The 27203-nt window shown below is 45.2% G+C and overlaps 1 protein-coding gene across 2 annotated transcripts in view; it reads right to left on the reverse strand.

Moving 5' to 3' along the window:
- LOC115481127 (cytochrome P450 2F2-like) overlaps nucleotides 1–27203 on the reverse strand; it is a 107962-nt gene that overhangs the window by 62017 nt on the left and 18742 nt on the right. Inside the window, exons 1-2 of one of the 2 annotated variants that reach the window (XM_030220159.1) lie at nucleotides 20323–20366; nucleotides 1184–1390 (exon numbers count right to left, since the gene is read on the reverse strand). In XM_030220159.1, coding sequence (XP_030076019.1) covers nucleotides 1184–1360 — 177 coding nt within the window. In that variant the 5' untranslated portion in view covers nucleotides 1361–1390; nucleotides 20323–20366. Of the gene's footprint in view, nucleotides 1–1183; nucleotides 1391–20322; nucleotides 20367–27203 lie in introns of those variants that run through there. The other variant, XM_030220158.1, reaches the window with a different exon arrangement.

Here is a 27203-nt window from a genome sequence, read left to right on the forward strand (position 1 = left end):
AATTAGGAGATATAATGCTTTATGAGTCAGTGTAAGAATTTTAAATTTTATTCTGGCTTCTACAGGAAGCCAGTGTAGTTGGAGCAAAAGTGGTGTGATTCTATCATATTTTGAAGCCGTGCAGATAACACGAGCTGCTGTATTCTGGATCAACTGTAAATGTTTGATGTTTATCTTAGGTAACCCTGCATAAATAATATTATAGTCAGTGGCGATCCTAGCCGGCATGACACCCGGGGCGGATCGCCGATGCGCCCCCCCCCCGGCGAAATGACACCCCCCCGGGTGCACGCCGCTGGGGGGGGGGTGCCGCGGCGCGCGCCTGTCAGCTGAGTTCGCTGACTTCGCTAACTTCGCTGCAGCTCCCTCTGCCCCGGCCGGAACAGGAAGTAACCTAGGGACAGAGGAGAAAATATCTAAAAAAAGATTTTTTCCTCCAAAACTAGCAGGTCCACAAGGGACATCTTGGAGCGATAAAAGTCTAAAGAATCGACTACTGAGATAAGTCACGCTTCTAACTGCTTCTTTTGAAGTTCCAGTGCTAGTTATTGTAAATCTTTGGTAAGCGATTACAGTTTTTTGAATAAAAAAGACACTTTTTGGTCAATGGACTTTATGATATTTATCTTGTTAGATCCCTTGTAGCACCAATGTGTTCCCAGCGGTAATCGGGCAGTGCTGGGTTACCATGGGAGCCCTTAGCACCGCCTCAATGGGTGGCGGTAAGGGCTCCCCCTGAAATGGCTGTGCAGCAAATGCCTCACTTGCCGTGCGACCAGTTCTTTTAAAAAAAGAATGACCTAGCTTTTATCCTCTATGGCAAAAGGTGGCCTTGGCGTGCGTCAAAAACATGTTCCGATGCCAGAGCAGGCACCCTTTTGCCACAGCTTGGTAAAAGGGTCTGTTGCATTTTTGCTTTTGCTGTAATCCATGTAGGACAATGCTGTTCTGGATTTGCAGAAAATGCATTTTGTAAATAATTAAATAAATAATACATTGATTTTGTCTGGATTTATATCCTGAGCAGACTTGCTGAAAAATCTCAGCCACTAGGGCAGTAATCTCACTCTTTTGGGGTGGGCCACCCTGGCATCTGTTAAATACAACTTATGTATGGCGTAAAGTCTATTTAATTATACAACCAATCACTATGTTTTATAGTGAAATAATAAATCCTACTTACTTTTATCAGAGACTGGGCGATGTTACCAGTGTTCACCTGCAGCACATTGCCTACAATTGGAAGGGGGAGGGGACCAGGGGGGAGCTGACCCCTTTTATGCAGCATTTTTCCATATGTCAGAATCAGGTAGGAGATGCAGGCAGTCAGCAAGAGAATCAACACAATACCAAAATCCATCCTGGGAGGAACTGACGGATGCGTCTAAACCTGCAACACAGAATCAAATTGAATGCTGGGTATCAAACAAAAAAGAATCAGTACCATATCCTCTCCTGCTGTTTAGAGATTTTGGGAATATTCTTCAGGGTTTGAAATGACTGGAATGATTAAGAGAAGGCTACAGCTGCTACTTATTACTTCTATAGTGCTAATAGATATATAATATGATATGATAATGTAGAATATAAGACATACTCTGGACATACTCTGTACTACATTTATGAAAATCCTGAAGTCCCTTCAATCAGCAGTGTTAACAGAAAGCACAAAAGTATGCCATTACTTTTACAGTCCTACCACTCCTTTCTTAAGAAAACACAGCTACAAATTCTCATCCTGTCCATGAAGTCCTGGGGTTATTTAGGGGCCCTTTTACTAAGTCCCATATGCGTCTATGCGTGCCCAACGTGCGCCAAAATAGAGTTACCGCACGGCTACCGCATGGCTATTGCAGTTTTTTCACTTTTGGTGCATGTCCGAGACGTGCAGCCGAAAAATAATTTGTATTTTTTGTCATGTGTATCGGATGCTCACCAAGTAGCATTTGGCATGCGTAGGTCATTACCGCCCAGTTACCGCGTGAGTCTTTACCACTAGGTCAATGACTGGTGGTAAGGTCTCAGACCCAAAATGGACAAGCGGCAATTTTCATTTTGCCGCATGCCCATTTTGGCAAAAATTTTAAAAGGCATTTTTTTGTAGGTGTGCTGAAAAATAATTCTGCACGCGCCCAAAACACACGTCTACACTACCGCAGGCCATTTTTCAGCGCACCTTAGTAAAAGGACCCCTTACTACTACTACTACTATTTATCATTTCTATAGCGCTACTAGACATACACAGGGCTGTACTCTGGACATGAAGAGACAGTCCCTACTCGACAGAGCTTACAATCTAATTAGAATAGACAAACAGGACAAATAAGAGATAAGGACAAAGAGTAGCACATTCCGGAATCCCAAAGAGTAGCAAGATTCTGTGCAGAATCCTAAAAAGTAACAAGATTCCGGAATCCCAAAGACTACTACTACTACTTCTCATTTTTATAGCGCTACTAGACATATGCAGTGCTGTACACTGGACATGAAGAGACAGTCTCTGCTCAAAAGAGCTTACAATCTAACTAGGACAGACAAACAGGACATATAAGGGATAAGGGAATTACTAAGGTGGGAATGAAGCAGAACTCTGTTTTTTAAAAGATGGTGCTTAAACAATGGTGCCAACGCAAGTAGCCCGCCAACCGACCAGCAGGAAGCCTGCCAAGGTTCACCATGTCCCATGTGACCACTGCTGATCCTGGGGAAGAACCTGGGTGCCTTTCAAGCAGGGAAACCAGCTGGATGGAACAAAAGTGCAGGGCCATTCCTTGAAACTGCTCACCGGAATGCAACAGTAGCAATTTCTGGCCACACTACCAGCTAAACCAGAGGGGAGCTGAGGTACAGTTGTAGAGATGAGAAAACTGAGGCAGAGTAACAAACCAGTTAGTGTCAAGGCACTCTATGCTCCTAGCACTCTTTTTTTTTTTTTTTTAAGATACAGGAGAACAGTCATCCAGGGTAAGTGTACCAGTGTAGCCTGACTGGAACCAGAGAGGAGGACCCACAGTGCAGAAGGGGGGAGAGGGACCTGGCCCCACTAGGTGTACCCCCAACAGGCAGGCAGAGATAGCCAAGATCCCCAGCTCAACTAGACCTAAGGGAACAGGCCAGGAGCAAGTACCATCTTCAGAGCTGCCCAGGATATATCCATCCACCTGCTGAGATAGAGAGAATAATGAAAGTGAGGCTGCTGCACAGTATCCCTTATGACAGAGCTCTGGCGTTCTTCTCTATCTCCACTTGCTGGTAGGGGGACATAACCCATTCATCTCTGGATTCATCTGTGGGATGTAATGGACACTGCTGTTCCATGTGCTTTTTGTGGAGCTCTAGGCAGGCCAAACCACCTTGCACGGGTACAGTGGTCTGCTTTGTGACAGCCATGACCTGCACATCTACCCTAGGGTACATCCAGTACTTTTCTTCCTCCTCAGGGGCAAAAGTATATAAGCGGTCCAGGGCCCTGGCCCCCCTGAACCCCATCCTGGACTTCCACTCAGCTAACATCATTTGTAAAAGGGCCTTGTGGAGAGGGAAATATTTTAGGGGCCTTGCCAATCCCTCTAGGAGAGGGTCCCCTTCGGAGGAGTCAGCAACAGGAGCTTATGGAGCCCTGAAGTTCTCCGTAACCACATCAATGAGATGAAAGAGTTCCTCTCGTAAGAAAAGATGGATCACATAGACTATTCTTCCTCCTTTCTTGGAGGATTCTGCTCAGAATCTGAATCCGAGGGAAACTGGTGGTGTGAAAGACCCTCTGGATTCTCAGAAGTCACCTGGTAACCCTTTGCAGCGCTTGGCCTGGCATGGGACCCTGGTTGAGCTCCTCCAGGCCCCACTGCTGAACAAGGGGCTAGCTTCTGCCTGCAGAGCCTGCTTAGCCATATGAATTATGCTCTGGAGCTAAAATGTATTGGTGTTCTAGCTCCTGATATAATATTTAGTGCTGTCTTTTCATAGGTTGGGTTGGAGTTCTTTGAGATCTGGCAGTGCTGTTATAGTATTTTCTGTATATTTAAATACAAAAATTGTAGTCCTTTATAATTTTCATGATGGAAATTTGCCTGGGGAGGCTCTGCTTCTGCCTCACCTCAGTATCCCAGATGCACAAACCTGGGAGCAATTTATGAAGTCCACTGCAGTGCCCGGTTGGTGTCCTGGCATGTCAGGGGAACCAGTGAGATGGATGTCCTTGGTTTCGATTATCGCTGAAAAACAGAAACGACCAAGTCTAGGGACAACCAAATTTAAGGATTTGGACGTCCCTGGCGGCATTTTCGAAACAAAAGATGGACGTCCATCTTGTTTTGAAAATATGGGTTTCCCTGCCCCTGGATCGGGACATTTTGCGAGGATGTGCAAATCAAAACATGGACGTCCCTTTCGAAAATGCCCCTCTAAGTCTCCCAAAAATAAGTCCAATGCATTTCTATGGGAGAAGGAATTTCAGCTTCTGCAGCATAGAAACAAAATTAAAATTAAATCTAGCAATTAAGGAATTGCTCCTTTCAAACTGCTTATTCCTATGTTCCCCACCCCCAAACTGCCTCAAACTCCAAAACTACGTCCATTAACCACCATCCAAAACTACGCTCAACTACTCCTCATGATTGCCCCCTGGCAGCTCCCTCAGCACCACCTAAACTGTCTTATCCCTACCACCGTAACAAAAAAAAGCAATACTGGGCCTTCAGGATGGAGATAAATGTAGTTCTTTTTATTCTAAAAGAGACCCGACATGGGCTGTATTTCGGCGTACAAATGCCTACCTCAGGGGTCTAGCACAGAAACATATAAAAATAATAAACAGTAATCAATAAAAACAAACATAACATGTAAAAAAACAATAGCAATTGTATAAAAAACATTTATATAAATTATACACATAATTAAAGCATATAAATTACCATCTCCACAAAATAAAACAATATAGCAGTATTAAGTAAATAAGGACCAAAACTATTTCAAATAAATAATATAATACAAAAGGAAACTACTACCATATAAAAATATAAAATATGATGCAACAAACAAATTTTGGTGTATCAATCTTACCTAAAGGTTCTTATAAATATAGTAATGAAAAGTTGGGAAGAACCAAACAGTCTGGGTATATTGCCTAGTATGAAACAGTATGTACAATGCAACTACTTCACCTCTCCTAAATTATCTCCTATAAGTGCCTCAATAACCCCAAACTTCTCCCATCCCTAAAACTGCCCCCACTCACAATTACTCTCAGCCTCTCTACAACTACCCCCTCAGAGACAATACATGCACAGTACCCACACAAGACACAATATACAACAGAGATATATGTACCCATAGCCATGTACACAAAACAGGAACACACGCAATACAGGGATACATTTTTATTCATTCTGATCTATATTCCATTTTCTTTGTTATTGACAATTGCACTCTGGAAATTAATGACTGAATCATTCAGTTTTCTTATTGGTTGCTATGGGCACTGCCAACTAATATCTGTTGCTGTGGACAGGGTCAGATTAAACCATTGGGAAACTGTGCAAGTACTTGGGATCCAAATGTTTAGGGGAGCCTTGTGAGGGGTGCTCAGGACTCATTAGGATTGTCAGCTGTCTGGCTTCTTTCAGGATTCAACACATTTTTGCACTAAAGTTCAAAAGGGAAAAGAATGACTGAAGTGTTCGGCCATATTTTTCTGAGTTAAAAACTCTTTCTGCAGGTCTTCTAGTCCCTTGTGTGAGTGAGCTTCCCTGCCAGCTTCCAATTTAAGTAGCAGCAGAGTCTGTGGATAGGAAAGAATAGTTACTTACCTGTAACGGTGGTTCTCTGTGGACAGTAGATTATCTAGCCACACAGATGAAGTGATGCTCCAGTGATGTCACCGACCTGGCCTTTCTATAGCACAGAAAACTTAATAAAGATCTCTGTGCTTGCCCTTGCTTTCCCGACATTGATAGGTACTATATATATTGCACACTCAGCCACCTCAGTTAATCAAAAAGCTGGCAGAAACTGGGTGGGAGGGTGGGTCTGTGTGGCTAGATGATCTACTGTCCACAGAGAACTACCATTACAGGTAAGTAACTATTCTTTCTCCATGGACATCGATCATCTAGCCACACAGTTGAAGGCTCCCAAGCTATGAAAGGGAACAGTCCATACAAAAATACCAAACCTATGGAAATGTAATGTTGCCTGGAAGTGGAGGAAGAGGAGATTTGACACCTCATAGGAAAGACCATAAAAAGCCTGTCCAAAAAAAAATAGAATCTGCTGAGAAAGCAGTATCCATGTAAAAGTATTTCGTAAAAATGTAGAAAGATGTGATCTGTATTGATTTGGAGATACATACTGAAAACCTCTGTAAAGATGAGATGTTATAGTGACTCGAGTTCGAAAACAATATGGAAAAACTAGAAGAATATGTGTAGAATTGTTTGCTGATAACTAAAATGAATACCTGCAGCTGTTTCTATAAAGTAAGGATCTTAGAGAGAAGTTGAGATGATTGTGCATAGACAAAGATAGACATGTGTATGAGATGGTCTGGTATGATATCATGTACTGGCATAGCAAATCCATAGTGCATAGGCATAGACCAAGTAATGAGTCAGAGCTCATGCATTATAATGTGTGGAAAAGAAAGAAATGTGGTGGAATCAAAGTTTGACTGATACGGAGCAGCGATACCAACTGAAGAAGGAATCTCAGGTGAGGTCAAATCAGCACCTTGTTTAGGAAGAGGTTAAGAAGAGCTCATAGTAAATCCATGCCTGGATTTTAGCCATTTGTAGTGCTGATGTGATGGGAATGAGCAAATTGAGATTTAGTTCAAAAAGCTAGATCGTGCCGATTGGATAGGAGCATAGAAAAACATAATGAGAACTATCTGTAGCAGATTTAAATTCTTCACTAATGAAAGCGATTGAAAATGAGGGTGGAAATATAGTAAATCCCTCAAAAAAACCAGAAGAAGATGTAGATGTATTGTTGAAAGAGACAATCTGTGTTTTGATAAAAAGTATATGTAACCTGTCCGTAGTGTTTTGAAGACATAAAAAGAACTGCTAAACATAAAAAGAAAAGTGTTTACTTTTCATTGGAAAAGACATAGAAACCAGACTAGCAAAATCAAGGACTAAAGGTACAGAAGGCAATGTTGAATGGTGAGTCTTTCAACAATAAAGATGGTAGATGAATAGCGATGTAGTGCATGACTCATAGTGTTTGGGCTAGTATGACGTGAGTTGAATTCAATTGCATCTGTTATAAATTTATAGTATGAAATGCATTGGAAGAAATGCATTAAGAAGATCCTGATTCCATTGTATTTAGTACAAGTGGATTGCTACTTTGTTCTAAATTGGTCATTGAACAATAATTAAAATTATCGGTAATAAGGGAATGCCAAGAAAAGAAAACTGTTAATTCCAATTGTTATGACAGGACAGAGAAAAATGGCCTTGATGGGCCACCTGTGAAGTTGAAACAAATTGTTCCTCAGCAATTTCTGCTAGTAAGATAACACAGAGTAAAATGGCGTTGATCGGTCACTTGTGAAGTTGAAACTAATTGTTTTTCAGTAATTCCTACTGGTAAGATAGGACAGAGTAAAAAGGCATTGATGGGCCACATGTGAAGTTGACACAAATTGTTGCTCAGCAATTTCTCCTGGTAAGATAGGACAGAGTAAAATGACCTTGATGGGCCACATGAAGTTGAAACAAATTGTTACTCATTAAATCAGGGAGAGATTCAAAAGGAGGCAATGAATCTGAGAAAGAGAAGTAATGATTCAAATGCAAATTGGTTCCTTGCACAATATTTACCAGCTGGTTAGTTATCTGCATATATTGCAATGTGATAATCCATCTGCATAAAATGATATGTTTTTGCAAAGAATTGAAGAAAAAAACTACTGAGAGTCAGTTGAATGGGTGTCAGATCCAAAGACTGAGTATCCTTTATATTTGATTGAGAGGGGAGGAAGTGGAAACAACCAAATCGTGTAAGGTAAAGTTTTTTTTTTTTTAAATAAGAGGGATTAACTTACATAGAGGGGCATTTTCGAAAGAACATCTAAATCAGAATTTGGACGTTTTACAAAAATGTGCAAATTCTGAACAGGAAAGAAGGTTATTTTCGAAAAACATAGACGCCTATCTTTTGTGTTCGAAAATGCTATGTACATCTTGTGAGTTGGACGTTTTTGTTTTTGGTTCATTTTCAAATAAGAAACGTCCAAATGCAAAATGTCCAAAACGGAGGAGGAGTGGCTTAATGGTTAGTGCAGCGGGCTTTGATCCTGGCAACATGGGTTCAATTTCCACTGCTGCTCCTTGTGACCTTGGGCAAATCAAATTTTTGTAAAATGTCCAAAATCAGAACAGGAAAGGTAATTTTCTACAAAAAAAAGTCTATCTTTTCCTTTTGAAAATGCTGTTTGGAAAAACATTTTGTGATTTGGATGTTTTATTTTTTGGTCCATTTTCAAACAAAAAACATCCAAATGCAAAACGTACAAAATACACAAGAAAATCCACAATAGAGTGAAAACATTCACATGTTCTAAGTGTGGTAAAAGCTATGGTTGTAATGTAAATCTCAAAGTGCATCAGAAAGTCCACACGGGAGAGAAACCATTTGAATGGATAGAGTCTGGTAAAAGCTTTGGTCAGAAGGTAAATCTCACAATGCACAATAGAATACACACAGGAGTGAAACCATTTATATGTCCTGAGTGTGGTAAAAGCTTTGGTTGGAAAGAAAGCCTCACATGGCATCAGAGAATCCACACAGGGATGAAACCATTTACATGCACTGAGGAGGTAAAAGCTTCAGTTGCATTGGGACAGGTAATTAGGAAATGTACACTCTTGCTATGAAGTATGGAAAAATAGCACTCTGGTATTTAGATAACCGTAATGAGACCTCCTTTTCATCTATAGATCTGAATTCAAAGTCCAAATCTAATGATAAACAATAGACATAAGGCTCCGATGTTATAAAAAAAAAATAGAAAGCTTGGCATCAGGTAGAATAGTGGAAAAGTGACATCCCAGGAAAGCACTAGGGCATCCTTAGGGGCACAGCAGTGGACTTTATAAAATGCTCCCAGGTACACACTCACCATTGCTCCCTTACCTTGTCTGCTGAGCCCCCCCAAACCCACCCAAACTCCACTACCCCCAACTGCACACCACTACTATAGCACTTACAGGTGAAGGGAGTACCAATATGTGGGTACAGTGGGTTTCTGGTGGGTTTTGGATGGTTCACAATTTCCTCCACAAGTGTAACAAGCAGGGGGAGGTAGAAGCCTGGGTCCACCTGTCTGCAGTGCACTACACCACTACTAGACTACTCCAGGGACCTGCATGCTATTCTAATTGATCTGAGTATAACAGCTGAGGCTGGCAAGTAATATTTTAATCACATTTTTTGGGGGTGGGAGGGGGATAGTGACCACTGGGGGAGTAAGGGGAGGTGATCCCTGATTCCCTCCAGTGATCATCTGGTCATTTGGGGCACCTCTTGGGTGGAGTAGAGGAGTAGCCTAGTGGTCAGTGCAGCAGATCTTGATCCTGGGGAAGTGGGTTCAATTCCCATTCAGCTATTTGTTATAAAAACAGATCTAGCTCAAAATGTTTTAGTCTTAGACATTTTATTTTGTTCCATTATGGCTGAAAAACGTTGAAGTCTTAGGAATGCCCAAGTCCTGCCTTGAACTGAAAGAAGCCAAGAGAGAGATACTTCTGGTGAAAACTCAAGCGGAAGAACAAATGGCTAGAAATGTAAGGACACGCGACAAAAATGTCTTCAGGTATATTAGTAAAAGGAGGAAGACTAAAAAGGGAATTGTGAGACTGAAAGATGCTACGAACCGCTATGTAGATAATGATGAATACATACTCATTTATACTCTTATCCCCCAAAATTCTAACACACTCAAACCTTAATCTACAGGTAAAAATGTTATAACCAAACGTTCTCTAGCTATTGTTCTGTAATCCTATCAGTATCCGTTGTTCTTCCACTATTCCATTGTTCTGTTCCATTGTTCTATTCCCCTTGCGATACGTAGACTTTGTTTTCACTTTACTCCTCACAATGTAACCATAATCGAGTTGTAACAAATTGTACTTCCATCAATACAATGTATTGTAAGCCACACTGAACCCGCAAATAGGTGGAAAAATGTGGGATACAAATGCAATAAATAAAAATAAAATAAATGAAGAAAAAGCAAATTTGTTAAACAGATACTTTTGTTCTGTTTTCACAGAAGAAAATCCTGGATAAGGACCCCGATTGACTGGCAAAAGTACATATGAGAATGGAGTGGATATAGCACCGTTCACAGAAGAGAGTGCGTAGGAAGAACTTGAAAATCTAAAGCCATGGGACCAGACGGGATCCACCCCAGGATATTGAGGGAGCTCAGAGAGGTTCTGATGGGTCTTCTTAAAGATTTGTTTAATAAATCCTTGGAGAAGGGAGAGGTTTTGTGGGATTGGAGAAGAGCGGACGTGGTCCCTCTTCACAAAAGCGGTGATAGGGAAGAAGCTGGAAACTACAGGCCGGTAAGCCTCATTTCAGTTATTGGAAAAGTAATGGAAGTGATGCTGAAGGAAAGGATAGTGAATTTCCTGGAAGCCAATAAGTTGCAAGATCCGAGACAACATGGTTTTATCAAAGGTAAATCGTGCCAAATGAATCTCATTGAATTCTTTGACTGGGTGACCAGAGAATTGAATCATGGACATGCTATAGATGTAATCTACTTAAATTTCAGCAAAGCTTTTGACACAGTTCCCCACAGGAGGCTCTTGAACAAACTTAACAGGCTGAAGATAGGACCCAATGTGGTGAAATGGATTAGGAACTGGTTGATGGATAGATGACAGAGGGCGGTGGTTAATGGAATTTGCTCGGATGAGGGAAAGGTGAGTAGTGGAGTGCCTCAGGGATCGGTGCTGGAGCTGATTCTGTTCAATATATTTGTGAGTGACATTGCTGAAGGGTTAGAAGATAAAGTTTGCCTTTTTGCGGATGATGCCAAGATTTGGAACAGAGTGGATACCCCAGAGGGAGTGGAAAACATGAAAAAGGATCTGCAGAAGCTAGAAGAATGGTCTAAGGTTTGGCAATTTAAATTCAATGCAAAGAAATGCAAAGTGATGCACTTAGGGAGTAGAAATCCACGGGAGACGTATGTGTTAGGTGGTGAGAGTCTGATATGTACAGACAGGGAGAGGGATCTTGGGGTGATAGTATCTGAGGATCTGAAGGTGATGAAATAGTGTGACAAGGCCGGTGGCCGTAGCCAGAAGATTGCTAGGCTGTATAGAGAGAGGTGTGACCAGCAGAAGAAAGGAGGTATTGATGCCCCTGTACAAGTCATTGGTGAGGCCCCATGTGGAGTATTGTGTTAGTTTTGGAGGCCGTATCTTGCTAAGGATGTAAAAATAATTGAAGCGGTGCAAAGAAAAGCTACGAGAATGGTATGGGATTTGTGTTACAAGATGCTTGAGGTGAGACTTGCTGACCTGAACATGTATACCCTGGAGGAAAGGAGAAACAGGGGTGATATGATACAGATGTTCAAATATTTGAAAGGTATTAATCTGCAAATGAACCTCTTCTGGAGATGGGAAGGCGACATGTTTGAATTCCATTACCGTTTTCCTCTACACCACCTCCCACAGTAGGGCATTCCATGCATCCACCACTCTTTCCATGAAAAAGTACATGAAATGAGATTGAAGGAGGGCAGACTCAAAAAAATGTCAGGAAGTATTTTTTCACTGAGAGAGTGGTGGATTCTTGGAATGTCTTCCCACGGGAGGTGGTGGAGATGAAAACGGTAACGGAATTAAAAAATGTATGGGATAAACATAAAGGAATCCTGTTCAGAAGGAATGGATCCTCAGAAGCTTAGCGGAGATTGGGTGGCAGCACCAGTGGTGGGAGGCGTGGCTAGTGGTTGGGAGGCAGGGTTAGTGCTGGGCAGACTTCTACGGTCTGTGCCTTGAAAATGGCAGATACAAATCAAGGTCATGTATGCACATAAAGTAGCACATATGAGTTTATCTTGTTGGGCAGACTGGATGGACCGTACAAGTCTTTCTCTGCCGTCATCTACTATGTTACTATGAGCAGGGACTGTCTTTCTTCTATGTTTGTGCAGCACTGCGTACGCCTTGTAGCGCTATAGAAATGCTAAATAGTAGTAGTAGTAGTACTATGAACACACCCCTGGCACACCCCCTTGAGATTTAGACATCCTTCTGATGGACTTCAGAGAAAAACGTCTAAAAAGAGGTTTCGAAAATACTGATTTGGAAGTTTTTGTGAGATAAGTAGTAAATGCAGACTTACGTCACTTTTTGGATGTTTTTCTCTTGAAAATGAGCCTGATAGTAACGTAGCAAATGACAGCATATAAAGACCTGTATAGTCCATCCAGTCTGCCCAATAAGATAAACTAATCTTACGTGGTATGTGATACTTTTTATGTATACCTGAGTTTAACATTGTAGATGACGGCAGAAAAAGACCTGCACGGTCCACCCAGTCTGCCCAACAAGATAAACTCACATGTGCCATTTTTTGTGTATACCTTACCTTGATTTGTACCTGTCTTTTTCAGGGCACAGACCGTACAAGTCTGCCCAGCACTATCCCCGCCTCCCAACCACCAGCCCCGCCTCCCACCACCGTTTGTACCTGTCTTTTTCAGGGCACAGACCGTATAAGTCTGCCTAGCACTATCCCCGCCTCCCAACCACCAGCTCCGCCTCCCACCACCGGCTCTGGCACAGACCGTATAAGTCTGCCCAGCACTATCCCCACCTCCCAACCACCAGCCCTGCCTCCCACCACCGGCTAAGCTTCTGGGGATCCCTTCCTTCTGAGGAGGATTCCTTTATGTTTATCCCATGCATGTTTGAATTCCGTTACTGTTTTCCTCTCCACCACCTCCCGTGGGAAGGCATTCCAAGTATCCACTACTCTCTCAGTGAAAAAATAGTTCCTGACATTTTGATTTGTCCTTGCCATTCTCAAGGCACAAACCATAGAAGTCTGCTCAGCAAGAAGCTACATTGAGCCCCTTAAAATTTACACTCCAGCCCATCCATATCTATTCATTCACATTCAGAGCATAGACTGTAGAAGTCTGCCCAGCCCTGGTTTTGCTTTCCAATTACAGGTGTTGCAACCCAATTTCTGCTAAGATTCCGTGGATCCATTCCTTCCAAACAGCATTCCTTTGTGTTTATCCCATGCATGTTTGAATTCCATTATCGTTTTCCTCTACACCACCTCCTACAGGAGGGCATTCCATGTATCCACCACTCTTTCCATGAAAAAATACTTCCTGACATTATTCCTGAGTCTGCCCCCCTTCAGCCTCATGTCCTCTACTTCTACCACCTTCACGTCTCCGGAGAAATTTGTGGATTAATACCTTTCAAATATTACCCCCATTTCTCCAAGGTATACATGTTCAGGTTTATTTATTTATTTAGATTTTGCTCACACCTTTTTCAGTAGTAGCTCAAGGTGAGTTACATTCAGGTACACTGGATATTTCTCTGTCCCAGAAGGCTCACAATCTAAGTTTGTACCTGAGGCAATGGAGGGTTAAGTGACTTGCCCAAGATCACAAGGAGCAGCAGTGGGATTTCAACTGGCCACTTCTGGATTGCAAGACTGGTGCTCTAACCACTAAGCCACTCCTCAACGCAAATCCCATGCCATTTTTGTAGCTTTTCTTTGCACTACTTCCAGTCTTTTTACATCTTTAGCAAGATACGGCCTCCAAAACTGAACACAATACTCCAAGTGGGACCTCACCGATGACTTGTAGAGGGGCACCAACACCTCCTTTCTTCTGCTGTTTATACCCCTCTCTATGCAGCCTAGCATCCTTCTGGCCATGGCCATCACTTTGTCACATTGTTTCTTCACATTCAGATCCTCGGACACCAACACCCCAAGATCTCTCTCCTGAGTCAAGCTTACTAATCTCTCCCCTCCTATTTGGTACCTCTCTTTTGGGTTTCTGCACCCCAAGTGTATCACTCTGCACTTCTTGGCATTAAATTTTAACTCTGTTGGTTGGTTACCTAATGTACAAAACTAAATCAATCCAGAAACCTTCAAACGATTTAGACATACAGAAAATGAAATAAACAAAATAAAAAATAATCATAAAAATATATAAATGTGAAGAGTGCTCAGTTTTTATAGTGCATTACCCAGACTGGAGTCATCAATAGTTGTAATAACGCCATTACCACATCATGGCACCCAAGTCCAATCCTCCCTACCCATGATATCAATATCTTATGTTCACATATTGTGGAAGCAAAATAGTCCAAAACCACAAAAAGATGTTACTTAATGATGATTCACAACTGGAAGGTATATTTCTCAGTCACCGATGACAAATGTATAATGCTTTTTCTTTTGCAGTGCTGCCAAGTGATTCAAATACCAATACGACATCGAGAGATGACAGGCACCGAATGTGCCTAGTACTCCAATGTAATTTTGGTACCAAAGTCAGAGACACCAGAATTTGATTCCCGGCTTCGAGGAGAAATCTTTATAAGAGCCGACAGTACAACTTACTGCAGAATGTAAGGCTTACAAACAGGTGCTCTAACCATTAGGTCAGAATGGCTCCATCTCCAGTAAAACTCTGTGCTGCTGGAAAGCAGACGCCTGATCCCATGGGCACTGAGGCAAGGGGAGGAGAGCAGGAACTGGAGAAACCTGATCCCCCTGGCACTAAGGCAAGGGGGAGAGCAGGTATTTGGCCCCTCTTAGACTCTATGTCGATACTGAAGTGAAGCGCTTTGATGTGTGTATGGTTTTTTTAAAGCTTGCATTTGACGTATCCAAACGGGACATCTTCTGAGATATACTTCTGTAATTTAATTATGAATATAGTAGTAAATAAAAGCAATAATGTAAATCTGTAATGACAACTGAAAATAACTGATGGAATTAAAAAAAAAGCAACTCAGGTCGTCCCGCACCGCGGACAAAAAGAAACTGAGGCACGAGGGCTGAGCGTGCGATATACAGTGGTGGAAATAAGTATTTGATCCCTTGCTGATTTTGTAAGTTTGCCCACTGACAAAGACATGAGCAGCCCATAATTGAAGGGTAGGTTATTGGTAACAGTGAGAGATAGCACATCACAAATTAAATCCGGAAAATCACATTGTGGAAAGTATATGAATTTATTTGCATTCTGCAGAGGGAAATAAGTATTTAATCCCTCTGGCAACAAGACCTAATACTTGGTGGCAAAACCCTTGTTGGCAAGCACAGCGGTCAGACGTCTTCTGTAGTTGATGATGAGGTTTGCACACATGTCAGGAGGAATTTTGGTCCACTCCTCTTTGCAGATCATCTCTAAATCATTAAGAGTTCTGGGCTGTCGCTTGGCAACTCGCAGCTTCAGCTCCCTCCATAAGTTTTCAATGGGATTAAGGTCTGGTGACTGGCTAGGCCACTCCATGACCCTAATGTGCTTCTTCCTGAGCCACTCCTTTGTTGCCTTGGCTGTATGTTTTGGGTCATTGTCGTGCTGGAAGACCCAGCCACGACCCATTTTTAAGGCCCTGGCGGAGGGAAGGAGGTTGTCACTCAGAATTGTACGGTACATGGCCCCATCCATTTTCCCATTGATGCGGTGAAGTAGTCCTGTGCCCTTAGCAGAGAAACACCCCCAAAACATAACATTTCCACCTCCATGCTTGACAGTGGGGACGGTGTTCTTTGGGTCATAGGCAGCATTTCTCTTCCTCCAAACACGGCAAGTTGAGTTCATGCCAAAGAGCTCAATTTTTGTCTCATCTGACCACAGCACCTTCTCCCAATCACTCTCGGCATCATCCAGGTGTTCACTGGCAAACTTCAGACGGGCCGTCACATGTGCCTTCCGGAGCAGGGGGACCTTGCGGGCACTGCAGGATTGCAATCCGTTATGTCGTAATGTGTTACCAATGGTTTTCGTGGTGACAGTGGTCCCAGCTGCCTTGAGATCATTGACAAGTTCCCCCCTTGTAGTTGAGGGCTGATTTCTAACCTTCCTCATGATCAAGGATACCCCACGAGGTGAGATTTTGCGTGGAGCCCCAGATCTTGTCGATTGACAGTCATTTGTACTTCTTCCATTTTCTTACTATGGCACCAACAGTTGTCTCCTTCTCGCCCAGCGTCTTACTGATGGTTTTGTAGCCCATTCCAGCCTTGTGCAGGTGTATGATCTTGTCCCTGACATCCTTAGACAGCTCCTTGCTCTTGGCCATTTTGTAGAGGTTAGAGTCTGACTGATTCACTGAGTCTGTGGACAGGTGTCTTTCATACAGGTGACCATTGCCGACAGCTGTCTGTCATGCAGGTAACGAGTTGATTTGGAGCATCTACCTGGTCTGTAGGGGCCAGATCTCTTACTGGTTGGTGGGGGATCAAATACTTATTTCCCTCTGCAGAATGCAAATAAATTCATATACTTTCCACAATGTGATTTTCCGGATTTAATTTGTGATGTGCTATCTCTCACTGCTACCAATAACCTACCCTTCAATTATGGGCTGCTCATGTCTTTGTCAGTGGGCAAACTTACAAAATCAGCAAGGGATCAAATACTTATTTCCACCACTGTATATAGTACCTATCAGTGGCGGGAAAGCAAGGGCATGTGCAAAGAGCTTTATTAAGTTTTCTGTGCTATAGAAAGGCTGGGTCGGTGATGTCACCATGGCGTCACTTCAACTGTGTGGCTAGATGATCGATGTCCATGGAGAACCAGCCAATTACAAGGCAAAGGGGGTGAGGACTAGTCACAGGAAGAAGAGGTGAGTTGTGCGACGTTCTTGTGCTATATAAATGAAGTTTCTACATATGTGGGGGCTGGGGGAACAAAAGAAAAAAGTGACCTTCTCCCCATTTTTATGGGAGAACTGTCTAGCTCCAACAACTGCAGCATACATTCACTGATTCAGTGGCACCAGGATATAACCTCAGCTAGCCCTGAAAGGGGCGCTGCAATGAGAATAATTGTGAAAATGCAAAAGAAAGTTCCCTGTCTCTTTAAGAGGGAAAACAGAGATTTAGAGCTTAGGGGAGAGGGGGTCTTCAAGATGCCAAGAACAGCAGTGGGAGTCAGAAACAGTAGCTTAGCCCATGGAAGAACCACAAGGTTTCCCCAGGCTCAGCCTTGGTGAGAAGGACTCTTGCTGTATGGAATTCATAACGAGCTGATTGCCGTTAGAAAGGGAAAGGTTAGCCTGGAATTTTATTCCAATGTTTTGCTGTGGACTGTGCTTGTATTCAGGGAAAGGGGAGTGGTAGAGAAGAAAACAGTTTCTGTTCCACATGGATTGGCTATTCTGAGACCAAGGAAGGCTGCCAGTCTTGAAGAACTGGACTGATACTTTGATTATCTTAAGAGTTGCTGGGAATGAGAGGAAGAAAGCTTTCAGAATCTGTGAATTATTGCACATGGGGCTAGAAGCTGAACTGATATAACTATGGAGGGATAGAGCTTTGCTGGCTGAAGACTCAGCTTTTAGTGGTCTCCAGAGGGGGACAAGGCCCTGGTTTAGAGGGCAAAGGAACACCGGAAGAAGAGACAGTGATGTTTAAGTAAAAGTGATTAGCCTGCTGGACATTTCTTATTAAGAAGAATTGTACTTTGAACTTTATTCTTTTCACAATCTTTTGAGTTTCCAAAAGATATGTTTTGGCTTCAGCACCCTGTGCTGTAATTTGTAACCTTTGGAACAGAATTGAGTAAATACAACCATAAGTACATAAGTATTGCATCAAGCCCAGTATTCTGTTTCCAACAGTGGCCAAAATCCCAACAGAATAAAATAGATCTTATGCTGATTATCCCAAGAAAAAACAGAAGATTTTCCCAAGTTGACCTTAACAATGATTTATGGACTTTTCTTTTAGGAACTTGTCCATACATTTTTTAATACCCTGCTATGCTAAGCCAGATCAAACCTGTTATTGGTTAGCAGATGCAGGTTAATAGCATTGAATAAGGAATTGCACTTCTCAAATTGTCCTCCAGTCTAATCTCCCCTCCCAATCACAGACACACAGAAAGCCAACACAGATATAGATATGCATGCACACGCCTGAAGCAAGTACACATACGAATACACACACACATACACAGAGGGGGGGGGGGGGGGTTGGAGAGAATTCTCTGAGCCATATTCTACATATTTTCCCACTTGCTGTTATTTATGTTTTGAAATCCTCTTTGAATTCTTTGTCGGGTAAAGCTGAAAATAAATGTCCATTTAAAGGAAGCGACTCCTAACCATGACTCTCTTACTCAACACCCTCACTTATCACCCCTACCACTGCAATTTCCCCACCCCTAACTGTCTGTTCGTCTGTCCAATTTAGATTGTAAGCTCTGTTGAGCAGGGACTGTCTTTTCATGTTAATTTGTACAGCGCTGCGTAAGTCTAGTAGCGCTATAGAAATGTTTAATAGTAGTAGTAGTAGTAGTAGTAGGGGGTGGGGGGTGGGGGTGGGGAGGGGGAGGGGGTCATTTTAAAATGGTAGCTCAAATCACAGGGGGAAATAGAGAAGGGAGACTTAGTGAAAGGCTTGAGGAATAAGAGGCTGAGGAGGGAAAAAGAAAGTTCTAGGTCAATGGCAATGCAGTAATAAAATGGAGATTCTAGACTGAATGGTAAGAAGGCATGAAAATCTGAGTGGTTAGAGAAGCAGAAACATTGAATACAACTGAAAAGGAAAGCTCTCTGTCAAAGTTGGTTGTAGGGGAGGAAATGCAGAACAAAATGGGAGTGAAAAAATGGTAAATGGACAGGAAACTCTAGAATGTTAAGAAGAATTAGGAAAGGAATGGAGAATAAAACACAGAATATTAGCATGCCTCTGTATCACTCCATGGTATGATCACATCTTCATTATTGTGTGCAATTCTGGTCACTGCATTTCAAAAGGATATAGTAGGAATAGAAAAAGTACAGAGAAAGGTGACCAAAGTAATAAAGGGCATGGGATAGCTCCCTTACCGAGAAAGGCTATACATCTTGCAGCTCCTCAGCTTAGAGAAGAGATGGCTGAGGGGATATGACAGAGGACTGCAAAATCATGAGTGGAGTGGAACAGACAAGCACAAACAATTTGCTTATTTTTCAAAAAGTAAGTTACTAAGACGAGGAGTTACTAAGTAGTACATTCAAGAGAAATCAGGGAAAGTGGAAATCTGGCAATTAGTCAGAAGGTAAAAAGAAGGTGTAATAAAAGGATTTTGGAGACTCTATCTGCCTTGACTAACAAGTGCACTCAGGGTCTGTAATGTTGATTAGAAATAATTCTGTTTAAAAATGATTGTTTAACTTTGATTGTGTGAAAATAAGTTGGAATGCAGAAGATAAGACACAGCTCTAATTAGTTTGGTATGTGAAGAGGAGGATGGAGCTTGTTTCCGAAGTTCAGACTGGCCACCTGGACTTGGAAACATGTGAGAGTGCTGGGCAGACTTATACAGTCTGTGCCAGAGCCGGTTGTTGAGAGGCGGGGATAGTGCTGGGCAGACTTATACGGTCTGTGCCCTGAAGAGCACAGGTACAAATCAAAGTAGGGTATACACAAAAAGTAGCACATATGAGTTATCTTGTTGGGCAGACTGGATGGACCGTGCAGGTCTTTTTCTGCCGTCATTTACTATGTTACTATCCTGCTTATAATCAAAACTTTTCGCCGGCGAAATAGCGACACAGAATGGACATAGCCGGCTCCGTTACAGAACGCCGGCCAACTCGAATAATCGATTGCGGGCCGGTACGCCGGCGTAAACGTTAAGCTGGCCATCTATGGCCAGGAACATACGGGGCGTGTTAGGGGCAGTGTAATGAGATAGCCGGCTGCAACGTATAATGGATTGCGAATGAGTTTCACATGGTCGGTAATAGGGGCAGCACTAGTTAGAGCACAAATAAAAGCGACCAGAGTAAGGGGGAAATTGTCTTTAGACCCATTAGCGATTGTGTGGAGTTGGAGCGTGGCAAAATCGTTGTTGGGAGAGCTGAATTGGTGTTTGCAGAGAAAGCTGAGAGTTTGTTGAGTACCTGTTACCTTTGTCTGTGTCCCAACGTTTTCACCCTCACCTGCGTTATTTGTGGTTTACCTTTTCAGCTTTACCCCGTCTACTCCCCAAACCCAGACACCCCTACTCCTTCCTCTATCTCTCCCATCCCCTCTCCCTCTCCTGTCAGTGTCTCCACGTTCATAATTCATTCCCTTACCTGTTTGTAGTCTCTGTTTCTGTCTTTGTCCTGTGTACTGCTGCAGCTATGTGTGAAGACTGTCGTTTGCTGCTTGGAGAGTGAGTGGCTAGAGGGTGTGGCAGGAGAGATTGTAGTGGGTGTTTGTGGCTGGTGTGAGAGTGAGAGGCAGCTTCTGTCTGTTCCTGGTGTCTTTCACTGGTGTATTGCACCTGTAGTGTGGGGAAATGGAGGTACTAAATGCACAGGTGGCTTGCATGTTGGAGGAAGAGGGGAGGCAACGCAGGAGGTACGCACGCCCCCAGAGTGTTCAGGCTCCGTACCACTTTCCTAGACCTCACTGACCTGCAGTGCCTCACTAGGTTCCAGTTTGATAGAGCTGCCATTCAGTACCTTTGTGACCAGCTCCAACCCCTCCTGCAGGCCGGGACCCGTAGGAACAACCCCATCCCTGTGCACCTAAAGATCACTGCTTCTCTCTCTTTTCTGGCCACTTGGAGTTTCCAGTCTGTCCTAGCTGTCAACACGGGTCTCACCCAGCCTTCCATTTCTAACTGCCTCACCCAGTTCCTTGATGCCTTCCTTACCCACACCTCTGAGTACATCACCTTCCCCACCACCCCCCAGGCCCTGCACAACAACATGGCTGCCTTCTACGCTGTAGCTCACTTCCCCTCAATCATAGGTGTGATAGACTGCACACATGTTGCACTGAGACCCCCCCGGGCACGAGAGGCCACCTACAGAAACCGCAAAACATTTCACTCCATGAACATGCAAGTGGTGTGTGATGCCCAGGGGAGATCATAGATGTGGGTGCCCGATACCCAGGGTCCACTCACGATGCGTATATCCTGCGGCACTTGGGCATCTTCCAGAGGTTTGAGTGAGGGGAGTTCACTGGTGGATGGCTACTAGGTAAGTGCAGCATGGCTCTGGCCAAACTATACCTCCTGCTCAACCCACTATAACCCCCCCCTGCCCACCACCACCACCACCACCACCCCACTACCACAAGGTACCTGCTCCAAACAACACACACTCATCCTTCTCATTCTGCTTCTTCCCAAAGGTGATAGAGGCTACCCACAGAGGACGTGGCTCATGACCCCCATAGTGCACCCACAAAGAAGGGCCGAGGAGAACTACAACAGTAGGCATCGGACCACCTGTGTCATCATAGAGCGCACCTTCAGACTACTAAAGAACAGGTTCCGATGCCTGGACCGTTCTGGAGGGGAACTCCTCTACGGTCCCCAAAAGGTGGCAAAGATGTTCCTGGCCTGCTGCATGCTACATAATTTGGCAAAGCGCCAAGGACAGGCCCTCCCAGAAGAGGTACAGCCACCAGAGCAGCAGGCCCCAGAGGAACAGGATGAGGAGCCCCCTCCACCTCCCGCCCACAGAGCAGAGTGCATACCAGCTGGGGTTCAGAGCCAGGCAAAGACTCATTGACACAAGTTTTCAGTGAAGTAAGTGGACATTGATATCACACAGTATTTACACACCAACACCCCCCCACCACCTCCACCATCACCCACTCTGTGCATGTTCCCCTCCCTCCACCCCTCACCCCCCAGCATGTCCAATCACTTTCCACGCCCCCTCCCCCGTCCCCTCCTACCCCTCCCACCGTGTTCCTTTGCAGCTGGTGCTGCATGGGAACTCTGTTGAGAGTGCTCCTCTGATGATGAGCTCCCACTCTCCTCCTCTGTGTCAGTGTGCACAAGGCAGCCCACTGCCTCAGCTGCCCTGGTGAAGTCTGGCCACTTTGTGCTTTGTCCCTTGGCCTGCAACCTTGGCACAGGACCCAGAATGGGAGCTGGTGTGGTGGCTGCTGGACCAGTGGCTGGAGAACGTGAGGATCTCAAGCTCCACTTCTTTGAAAGTGGTTCATGTGCAGTGGAAGAGGTAGACGCCAGTTGTTGTGGTGGTGGCTGCTGCACAGCTGGAGTAGGTGCTCTGAAGTCACGGTGTAGGCCCTCAATGCTGTGCTCCAGCCGTTGGAGCTGCTGGGTCACAGCACGTTGGGCCTCTACCGCTTCCCCTTGCACCTAGAGCACTTCCCGGTGCACCTGGAGCGCTTCCCGTTGCCCCTGGAGCGTTTCCCGTTGCACCTGGAGCGCTTCCTGGTGCACCTGGAGTGCTTGCCGGTGCAGCTCCAATTTCTGGCGCCGGTACTCTTCCATCTGCACATTGTAGCCCAGCAATTGTGTGGCCAGGCGCAGTAGCTGCCTCCTCTGGCTACCTGGCCTCTGCTGAGCAGGTGCCCCCTTCTGCATCTTCGGTTTCTTCTTCGCTGCCACCATCAGCACAGTCTGCGGGTGGTGGAGGGATAGCCGGTGCAGCAGGTGGTGGAGGGATAGCCAGTGCTGCTGCTGTTGGGTCGTGTGGTTCCAACCCATGGTCCTGTGTGGGTTGTTGTGCAGGCCTACTGGTTTGCTGCTGTGGTGGGGCTGGTGGCCACTAGGGCCAGCTTCTTCCTCCCACTGGCTGTCATCACCTGCATAGCAAAAGGGGAAGAAGTGTGTTGGTCAAAATAATCTGCATTTGTTTTTCAGCATTCATACACATAGCCCCACCGGCAAAGAACCAGCAAAGAGATGGTGAGGAATGCGATTGGCAGGCAAGCCACAGATGTCATTGTACAGAGCTGGAGACAAGGAGTGCAGTGTACTGCAGAGACTGATGTGCAAGACAGCCACACAGGCAGGTGGGTAGACATAGATCTGTGGAAGGAGTGCAGAGGACACAGTGGCTATAGCACAGAGGTGTGGGAAGGAGATATGCAGAGTTTGGTGATGGGGAAGGCAGCCAAAGATGTGAAACAGTGCAAAGCTACACACAGTGTATGTATTTTATTTACATTGTATATATTGTAAATATATTTACATCTATTATATACATTGCTGGAAACCCTCCCCCTCCCCCCTCCTGCTCCCCCCTGTCATGGCTTGTAATGAATACTGATATGCATTGCAGGCTGTTCTTTTCCCCCTTTCCCTACTGCTGAGGAGCACCACACTGTCCCCCACTTGTGTGAAACAGAGTTTAGTACAGCAGAATACATCCCCCAGCTCCCTAATGGTGAACCTACCTGAGCCCTCAGCCTGTGCTGATGTGTCCAGGGACCCAATGACATGGATCCCCTCCTGGGGCAAGAGCCCATGGATGATGCGTTCAATGGGGGTGAGGTTAGCAGTGTCATCTGCTGGGGGGTTGGCATCAGCTTTCCTGCAAACATCTTGCCTCAGCCGACGCCACTTTCGCTTGCAGTCTTCCACATCCCAGCCACAGTGGAAGACCGCATTCAGCCTGTCCCTGACTGCTTCCCACTCCCGCTGCTTTGTGGTTGCAGCTAGCCTCTGGCCGGGTGGGAGCGAACAGATGCATGTGCCTCCTGTCAATTTCTTCCACCAGCAGTTGAACTTCTGCATCAGTAAAATTACCCTTGTGGGTTGGTGGTAGCTTGGGTCCCATTGTAGCACTGCAATGCAAAAGGTTTGAAAATGCCGAAAACGCCACTTAAATACGCTGTTATGGCCGGCCATAGGAGAATGATATGGGCGGGTCTCACATAGCTGGCGTAATTTTGATTATCGTTAAAAGCCCTAACCGGCCGCAGCTGATTTCCCCAGATAGCCGGCCTATTTTCGATAATTAGCAAACCAGATGGCCGCCGTACTTTTGATTATCGATAAGTACGGGTGCTTTTACCTGCACTGTGTTTTCGCTTTGCTCATTATGATGAAGGGTCATGAACTCAGCAGCTGCTGTGCCCATTTGGGAACTTACATTTCCTTTATTCGACCCTCTTTAAAAGGGCTTTCTGTGTGCTGCACTTTAGAGGTTTCATTTATATTATGGGGTGGTATTTCAAAGCGTTTTTGCTTCACTTATATTACACCTTCTTTTGGCCACTGTATACTTTTGTATACCTGTTTGTTGTTTTTGGTTCTTGGGGGGGGGGGGGGATGAGTTTGTGGCCAGTGTTTAAAAGGGGGGGGGGGGGGAGGTTGTGGGCACTTTTTCAAAGAAAACTGATGTGTGGACTTTGTTTCAGACTGGGTGTTAGCTGGTAGCTTAGCATATACTCTGCATTTTCTACATGGGACCAACTCTCCATTCTGTACCCTCCAGGAGCTCCTTGCTGTGTGTGATGTGCTCACTCACTGCCCCCCATTCTCTCTCTCCTTTGTTGAAGCAGCCAGCCTCTGGTCCAGTGGCGTAGCCAGAAGACAATTTTTGGGTGGGCCAGCGGGTTGGATGGGTGGGCACTACAACCCCAACCCCCCCCCCCCCCACGCAGCGCACAGCACCTTTAAAGTTATCGACGCTGCCTCCACTCAACTTCTCCCACTGTGGCGCTGACTCATCTCCTGCACTTCATGGTCTCCGTCTCCCACTGCCGCGGCAGCGCTCTATCGGCGCTGCCTGCCTGACAGCTGACAGACGCGGCACGACGACGTCCTGCTCCAGGACCTTCCCTCTGCCGCGTGCAATCCACCCTGCGTAAACAGGAAGTTGAATCAACGCAGCAGAGGGAAGGCCCCGGAGCAGGAGGATGTCGCGTCGCCTCTGTCAGCTGTCAGGCAGGCAGCGCTGATAGCAAATTGAAAGCGCTGCCGTGAGGGTGGGAGACAGACACCGCGAAGTGCAGGAGAGGAGGCAGCGCTACGGTGGGGGTGGGAGAAGGTGAGGATGGGCCTGAGACGAAACTGGGTGGGCCTGGGCCCATCCAGGCCCACCCGTAGCTACGCCCCTGCTCTGGTCCCTTGGAGCCAACAGATTCTTGCACAAGTTCAAGGTAAGCTCATACCTCTCAGCCACCTCTTCCCTTTCTGCTATATAGTTGCTAAACAAACACTTCTTGCATCTTGCAGGACAGCTGGTCAAGAGGATTGCAAGAGACAGCAGTAGACTGTAATACAGTGAACTCTGAAAGCCATGATTTGTTCAACCCAATTCATTGTACAGATGTCTTGTTCTCTATTAGACACACTGAGTTGTGGGTGGCTGTGGGGTGGGGGTGGGGGTGGGGGTGGGGGAAGAGAGGGGAAGAGGCCCTGAGAATGGATGTGTGCGTCCCTCATGGTCAAGGGTTCCCCATTCTCTCTCTGTCTTCACTGCACTCAAATCTTACCTAGGTTCACGGGTATCCACAGCTGGTAGTTTGTGTCCCACTTTGCCCCTCATGTGTCTCCCCGCTAGGTTCCATCCTTCTTTATGTGGTGAACCCCAGTCCCCTGTTATGAAGTGCCCACCCATTCTCAGGGTTGTTGGGTGGGGGGAGCATACATAACAATATATAACAAATCAGTTACCATGTATGTTCTTTACTATGCCACTGCTGTATATTATTGCAAAGTTAATTTACTGCTTGCATTGTTTGAGTATGTCAGTAATACAGTATTCTTGATGTAGCTCTTGTAAGCCACATTGAACCTGCATCCAGTGGGAACATGTGGGATATAAATGCTTTAATTAAATAAACAAATGAAATAATATGCCCTGAATGTCTTTTCCACATTATTAAACACAGTCCTACAATCGTCCATAATTATGGAACCAAAACATTTCTACATTCCAGCCTGCAAACTATTTTCAAGGTGGCCACAGGTACGTGGCTACTGAGCACTTAAGTCATGCTGAGAGCAAGGGTTTCTGGTTACAATTCCTACTCCAAATTACGTGCAAGTGGCTACAGCCTGTTGGCTGGAGTGGCCTAGTGGTTAGAGCACCAGTCTTGTAATACAGAGCTTGCCAGTTTAAATCCCACTGCTGCTCCTTGTGATCTTGGCCAAGTCACTTAACCCTCCATTGCCTCAGGTGCAAACTTACAACCCTCCTGGGACTCAAGAAGCTGTGAGCAAACTCAAAATCACTACAACAATATACATTTATATCCCCTAGCCTAGGCCCTTCTGTACCTGTGGTACTGTATTGTAATTGTGAAGAATCAAACATCCATCTAATGCTTTTAACATTGGTTTCCCTTTTCTATTGAGCACTATATAGCATTGCTCAATGTCAAAAGATGGCCCAGCTCCTTGTAACATCTTTGTGGCCCCCACCATTGTGGTTTGATTGTGGGTGAGGCAGGGGCGTATCTGAACTGCGGCGGTAGGGGGGGCCAGGGCCAGAGTGAGGGGGCACATTATAGCCCCCCCCCCCGCCGCCGCCATTGCCGATCCCTCTCCCCCCAGCCGCTGCCATTGCCGATCCCCCCCCCCGCCGTACAACGTGCAGCGACGTCAGACTCAGAAGAAACTTTCGGTGCCAGCTTTAGAAATGAAAGGACCTCGGCTTGGCTGGCGGGGGTTGCAGCTGACGGAATTCTTTTAAAGGCAGCCGGCAGCGGCAGGAGGACGCGGACCTCGGCTGGCGGGGGTTGGGGTCCCCCGCCAGCGAAGGTAGGCGACAGCAACGGAGGGGGAGGGTTGGCAGCGGTAGGGGGGGTCAAGGGCGAAATCTGCGGGGGCCCAGGCCCCTGAGGCCCCACGCAGATACGCCCCTGGGGTGAGGGTGTCAGGTGATCAAAGAGCAAACCTTGTCTAGGGGCTACCTATAGATATCTCCAGTTCACTAGTGCTAAACAACTCTGTGGTGTGCAGCTCTATGGTAAAGGGGGGGGGGGGGGGAAGAAGAGGCTGGATGGGCATTTATGTTCCTCACCACAAATGCCCACCCAGCCTCCCCCCTTACCATACAGCCATGCAGATTGGATGGAACAGGTGGCCTTCTGTATGGCCACACATCACACATATGCACCAAAGTTTCTCTGTCACAGTTCACCTGTCATGCAATCCATATTGCTGCCTCCTCTCATATGAACCCCAGCATTTGATAATAAGTAGTGCAGAAAGAGAGACACACACCCTGTTATATGAAAAATATGCAAC

Source organism: Microcaecilia unicolor, chromosome 11, assembly GCF_901765095.1.
Source record: "Microcaecilia unicolor chromosome 11, aMicUni1.1, whole genome shotgun sequence".
Taxonomy (NCBI): domain Eukaryota; kingdom Metazoa; phylum Chordata; class Amphibia; order Gymnophiona; family Siphonopidae; genus Microcaecilia; species Microcaecilia unicolor.